At 38.0% G+C, this 7,057-nt stretch overlaps 1 protein-coding gene across 2 annotated transcripts in view; it reads right to left on the reverse strand.

Annotated features, from left to right (window-relative positions):
- LOC106874994 (V-type proton ATPase subunit H) overlaps positions 1 to 7,057 on the reverse strand; it is a 49,239-nt gene that overhangs the window by 13,401 nt on the left and 28,781 nt on the right. For both annotated transcript variants that reach the window (XM_014922933.2, XM_014922932.2), the window contains exons 2-5: positions 6,184 to 6,265; positions 3,741 to 3,840; positions 2,749 to 2,838; positions 846 to 959 (exon numbers count right to left, since the gene is read on the reverse strand). In XM_014922933.2, coding sequence (XP_014778419.1) covers positions 846 to 959; positions 2,749 to 2,838; positions 3,741 to 3,840; positions 6,184 to 6,265 — 386 coding nt within the window. The remainder of the gene's footprint in view (positions 1 to 845; positions 960 to 2,748; positions 2,839 to 3,740; positions 3,841 to 6,183; positions 6,266 to 7,057) is intronic.

Consider the following 7,057-nt stretch of genomic DNA (forward strand, 5'->3'; position numbering starts at 1 on the left):
TTATCTTTGGAAAGCCACAGATACATAGTCAGTGATGTCACTCTTATCTTTGGAAGGCCACAGATACATAGTCAGTGATGTCACTCTTATCTTTGGAAAGCCACAGATACATAGTCAGTGATGTCACTCTTATCTTTGGAAGGCCACAGATACATAGTCAGTGATGTCACTCTTATCTTTGGAAGGCCACAGATACATAGTCAGTGATGTCACTCCGTTTTGCAGTGTCATGTGGTGCTTCAATGGGCAGATAACCTAGCAGTGCCCATCTCCTCTCCACCTATGGTTAAATTTTGTCTTCTCTGTGAAAAGCTCTTCTTCCCTTTAATAAATGGTGTTTTTAACCCTACTGGGTATCCACACACCCCAATCCCCCAGCAAACTGGGAGGAGTTGGTGGTTTAATCACTGGCTACCCAACTATAAGACAGGCTGTATATGGTTAAATGGTATGAGTGGCATATAGAATCTGACTTGATTACTTTAGTTGCAGCCACTATGTCTGAAATCACACAAGGTTAGAACCTGAGTATTTGAATTGCCGAGACATGTTTAGAATAAGCTGAAAGGAAAGCAAGCTAATATGTACCATATAAAATTTAAAGGCAAAATTTTCATGTGGTGCTTCAATAATCCAGTGAATTATGGGACTCAGCACTCAGGACATGAAAGTAGTACTTCATCATAGCTGTTGTTAGCAGAAAACTACTTCACTGCAGCTGTTATTAAGAGAAAAATAGTCCACTGTGGCTGTTGTTAACAACTCTTGCATCTTAACACTGAAGAGGTTTCCTGGAGGGAGTACAAATACAGAATAGTTAGAAAAAGAAACAAAAGGCTGCTCACCTGGTTAACTATGAATCGATCACTTCTATTCAGAAGGTGCAGGAAAGGGGTCCAAACTGACTCCCTGTTCTTGCGAGCGTAATCTCTGAAGATCTCGACATAAGACTTGTCCTCCTGGAATGCAGATATTTCAAAATTTATTCATCATCACGCTAACAAAGTAACAGTTTATTACATTGCCAAATTAAATTCAATAATTAATTAATAATTATTATCAAAGAATTACTTCAAACATTTCGTACCATATCAGAACAAAGTCTTATGTGATAAAATGCTGTCATGCCCATAGAAATGATTTACTGTAAAAACTCATGTGATTTATGCGCTTTTTTTGCAAAAGTAAAAATAAACTTTAGGGGGTGCATAAATTACATGAGTATGTAGCGTACACTTGAGTGAAATCCCTCTACCCTTTATTATATATACGTACATACGAATGTAGCAGACAACAGCTAATCTTTGGCCGCTATTTGGACTCAGTTGTGTCCACTGCTCTGATTGGTTGGTGCTGGCACAATTTGTCTATTACTGATGCACCAATATGCAACATATAACCAGTCGGAGCCCCTAAATAACATCACGTGAGATGTTATTTTCTCAAGCTCGCTTGAGCATACTGTTCATTATAAAAACTCAGCTACTCCTTGTCTCGATGCCTAAGGTCTAGCCACTGACCACACAAGACACAGCCAGTTCCAGTGACAATGCCAGATGCTCAGGTTTCAACACTGCACTGTTCATGAATTACTTCACCCTGGATCAACAGGAAAGATACACCCTGCGAGCCAGACAACACCCATCCAACAGCATTACAGCAATCTCTTTCTTCATCGCTACCATCTTCTTCTTAACGACGTCAACGACATCTCTATGTACACAGCAACCAGCAACACTGCACAGGTTCTAACACGGCATTGTTCGTGTATTACTTCACCATGGTTAACAGCAAATACCTGTAAGAACTCATGTACAAGTAACCCAAGCAGCAGCATTACTGCCACAACTTCGTATGACACGTACTGCAACTCTGGCTCTGCATCATTGTCACAACTTCTTGATACAGTATTTCAATCAATGTATACAATTGACTACGAAACTGGTATTTCTCATTCTTGTGTCTATGAACATTTGCCTAACTTCTCATTACAGACTCTTTCACTTTCTTCCTCACTGTTTTTCCTATATGTAGCACACGCATACATCCCTGCACATACATACACTTTGTTCTCACGACGGCCTGCCTAATGTTCTGTATACACGACACACACACAACCATACATGTTAACCTATCAATAAATGTTCTCTCTCAAATATTGTATTCAGTTGTGTCACTGCACATTCCCCTCACTTGCACAGGATATATATTATTCCAGCCTTCAGAACATAGTTGTTATTAAATGGTCATGCCACACTTCACCAGGACCATCTAAAAGTAGATAGTTTCCAGAATTTGTTTTGAAATTTATTTTTTTGTTGAAAAACAAAAGATGTACAACTTTTACAACAACACAGTACACCTATTCTAAAACTGGAATACACATGATAATAGGATACACATATTAAGAGAATACACCTAATAGATAATTAATATATAACTATAAATTATAGCTAAAAAATAATTAATATATATCTAAAAGTTATAATTAACCCTTTCCTTGCAAAAATCAGATATATCCACTCAAAATTACCATTATCCTTTACTGCAGAAAGCAGTTTCATATACAAGGAAGGTCTTGTTTGAAACTATTTCTTGTGAGATGTGTTTATTACAACAATGTATCTTGCAAAAAATACCAATTTTATTTTTTGGTAGATATTTAATATCATTATAGAAATAACTATGAAAGTTAGTTTCACAGTCAAAGGGTTAAAGATAAATAAGCTAAAATAAAAATAGGATTACCTTCAGAATGTCATCACAAACGGTGAGAATATATTGCAAGGTTTGATCTTTGGCAATGTGGTTCATTAAATTAATGAATGTTTTAGCAAACTGTAAATAGAAAATGATAAAAACAAAAATAATAAGGAGCCAGTTAACAATGAACTGGTAGTTGTTTAACTACAGGTCAGCCATCATCAAAGCAGACCTATGATCAAAGGTGTTCCAGATGTGACCATCATGTTTTTCTTTTTATTTGTTGTATATTGGACTATGTTTTCAAATGTATTTTCTTTGCCTGCCTTTTTTTAAGGCAGTATGGTTGTTGTTTCTGGCAGATTGAATGACCATGCAGAGATGCAAACATAACTGAGTGGTTAAGAAGATCACTTTGCAACCATGTGGTTTTTGGTTCAATCCTACTGCACAACACCATGAGCAAGTACCTTCTACTACAGCTCTGGGCTGACCAATGCCTTGTGAGTGAATTTAGTAGACAGAGACTGTGTGAAAACCTGTTGTGTGTTGTGTGTGTTTGTCCCCTAGCCAACACTTGACAACTGGTGTTAGTTTGTTTATGTCCCTGTAACTCAGCAGTTTGGCAAAAGAGACCAACAGTTTAAGTAACAGGTTAAACAAAAACAACAATAAACACTGGGGTTAACCAACCATTTTACAGAGCATCAATTTAAAAAAAAAATTAATTTTCATCTTGTGAAGATCTAAGTTGAAGACTGTAAGTTCTCTCAGGATGGGTACCAGTAGAGAGAGATGAACAAAAAACTTGCTCAAGCAATACAGAAACATTTAAATTTGCAGAACTATTTCAAGCATGCTTATTGATTCACATCCACTTTCCCATGATGCCATTAGCTGGATGACTCTGCTGTCAGCGTTTTGTCAGATAAAGAGAAATTTGTCGATTTGGTTATGACATAATTGTTATTCTCCTTTGATTAAAAAAATGAAAACAAAATACATGTAAAATGGAAACGAAAAAGAAAGATTTATACCTGCATGGGGGTTTCAGCTAACATGCGTTTCTTAACCTCGATGTTGTTTTGGTCAAACTTTGAGACAAACATGTAGTCTTCCTGGGAGATCATCTGGCCCCTAAATTCAAAGAAAGAAATCAATTATAAATGTAGAGTTCTCAGAGGAAGAGCTGGCATAAATATAATTTTTTATTATTTTTTTAAATTTTTTATTTTTTTTTATTGCCCACAGGGGGCTAAACATAGACGGGACAAACAAGGACAGACAAAGGGATTAAGTCGATTATATCGACCCCAGTGATTAACTGGTACTTATTTAATCGACCCCGAAAGGATGAAAGGCAAAGTTGACCTCGGCGGAATTTGAACTGAGAACGTAAAGAGAGATGAAATACCGCTGAGCATTTCGCCCGGCGTGCTAACGTTTCTGCCAACTCGCCTTTGGAATGGGAGGACAGACAACAAGCTGTTATATTTAGAGTGTATCTACTTCGCTGTAACTTGAGATTATGTCCCCACCACCATCTCATCTTCATCATCATCTCTCTTCCCTTTCTCCTCCCCTCTCTTTCAACCTGAGGCAGCCATGTTTCCTATTGCAAGACACCTTTTTTGATCCTCAGTATTACTCACCCCCTCAGCTGATGGGCCTTGCCTTACAAGTTATGTGGTGACCTCACTGGTGCTGGTGTCATGAAAAGCATCCATTACACTTTGTAAAGTGGTTGGTATTAGGAAAAGCATCCATCCACAGAACCATGCCAAAGCAAACAGCTTGGTGCAGCTTTATGACTTGCCAGATCCTGTCGAGCAGTCCGACCCATGCCAGTATGAAAATGGATATTAGATGATGATGAGGATGATGACAACGTTGCTTTAAGTTCTTTGATATTAAATCATCATTGGATAATTTATTTCTGAATGTGAACATAGTAAAAGACTGGATTCAAAATTATGAATATTGCAAATGAACAACATCGTTTGTACGATGGTGATGTTTGTTTACAATTAGCTTCCAATGTCAAGACAAACATGAACAGAACATAAATACTTAAGAGTGGCTTCTTTCAGGTTCCATCACTAAATCCACTCAAAGTTTAGATCAGCCCTGGGTTATAATAGAAGACATTAGCTGTAAGTGCTGCAAAATGGGACTGAACTCTTTCTCTCTCACACACACACACCCTTCAATAATCTATACTATATATAAAACAGAGGTGTGTGTAATCGCTTTTCACGTGAAATCGACTTCACCAAATGCTTCCATACTTGTCTGAAATATTACTGTATTTGTTGTAAGATGCATCCCTTATTTCACAAGTATATTTTGTAAAAAAAAAAAATTTAGCATATTTCATCATATAGTTACTGAAAGATGATGTAAAGTGGTTTTATAGGAAGAAAAAGTACAGTTCTGTGCATGTAAATACAGTGTTGTGACAGTATACAGGAATTATTATCATTATCATTTAACATCCGCTTTCCATGCTAGCATGGGTTGGACGATTTGACTGAGGACTGGCGAACCAGATGGCTGCACCAGGTTCCAAGATGATATGGCGGGGTTTCTACAGCTGGATGCCTTTCCAAACGCCAACCACTCCGAGAGTGTAGTGGGTGCTTTTACGTGCCACCGGCACAAAGGCCAGTCAGGCGGTACTGGTAACGGTCATGCTCAAATGGTGTTTTTTACATGCCACCTGCACAGGAGCCAGTCCAGCAGCACTGGCAACGACCTCGCTTGAATGTTTTTTCACGTGCGACTGGCACAAGTGTCAGTAAGGCAATGCTGGTAACGATCATGCTCAAATGGTGGTTTTTACGAGCCACTGGCACAGAAGTCAGGTAGCTGCTCTGGCAATGATCATGCTCGAATGGTGCAGTTAGCGCTCCACTGGCACAGGTGCCAGTCATCGAATTTGGTTCAATTTCGATAAAGTATGAAAACAAATTTATCATGAATAAACTACTGTATGGGAGTATCAACATCAACTGTATGGCTGTTTATAGTTTGGCTTAAAGAATTACCATACAAGATATAAAACTAATATTTCTGGCTGTGATGTATTATGTAACTTTGATCAGTTGATATTGCATACATATTTGTATGTGATACTATTTAAAATTTTCTTGGTGAAAAAGGCGGTGAGCAGGCAGAATCATTAGCATGCCAGACAAAATGCTTAACAGTATTTTGTCGATCTTTATGTTCTGTTGAGGTTGACTTTGCCTTTTATCCTTTCGGAATCAATAGAACAAGCATCAGTTGAGTACTGGGGTCGATGTAATTGATTTACTCCTTCTTCAGAAATCGCTGGTCTTGTGCCAAAACTTTGAAAATTTTCTTGGTGAAAGCTGTCTCCAAGTAAAGTGTGTTTCTGTGTATTTTCAGTAAGAATGATTGATTTATGCCAGCAATCTGAAAGAAAACCAAAGAATCTGAAAATGAAAGGATACTTACTGAAGGTAACATTGCCAGTTGATACGGTTAGCTCTGATATCATTAGCATGTCTCTGCAGTGTACTAGTGGCTGTTTGAGCACCTGATAAAAAAAAAGAAATTAAAACGATTATAATAATTATTGTCATTGCTTTTATTTTATTTATGCATCCTTTTAAAGCCTAGCCAGGCTCATGGGCCCGGTTTCTATGGCGTATATGTTCCCCCCAGCTGGACAGGACGCCAGCCCATCGCAGCGTTATTCAAGAAACAGGAAGAAAGAGTGAGAGAAAGTTGGGGCGAAAGAGTACAACAGGGGTCGCCACCACACCCTGCCGGAGCCTCGTAGAGCTTTAGGTGTTTTCGCTCAATAAACACACACAACACCTGGTCTGGGAATCGAAACCACGATCCTCCGACCGCGAGTGCTGCCCTAACCACTGGGCCATTGTGCCTCCTATTGTCATTGTAATAATCATAATTATTTCTTGCTGTTCTCATGGGTTGGGTGAAGCTTGTGTTAAAGTTATCTTGTCAGGTGGATTACAAATGTTTCATGTATCATATTTTCTGCCATACAAGTTGAATTTTTCAGACCAAAATTTAGGATCTTTTTTTAAAACGGGGGCCACATTTTTCATTAACGAAACACTTTGAAACTTGGAACACTGGTAGAATGTGTCATATAAAACATCTTTTTCTCTTAGTCTTCTTAAAAAAAAAAAAAATCCATAACTTATTCCATGTTAAAGTTGTCGTATTTATGTAATTTCAACCAATCACTGACGTCCATTCAGCCGATATACATTAAGTGCCGACTACATAAACAAACGATTCTGAAACAATTAACCCTGACCCTAACCCTAACCCTAGGGTTAGGGTTAAAGCAAATTTA

The sequence above is a fragment of the Octopus bimaculoides genome, chromosome 3, assembly GCF_001194135.2.
Source record: "Octopus bimaculoides isolate UCB-OBI-ISO-001 chromosome 3, ASM119413v2, whole genome shotgun sequence".
Classification (NCBI taxonomy): Eukaryota; Metazoa; Mollusca; class Cephalopoda; order Octopoda; family Octopodidae; genus Octopus; species Octopus bimaculoides.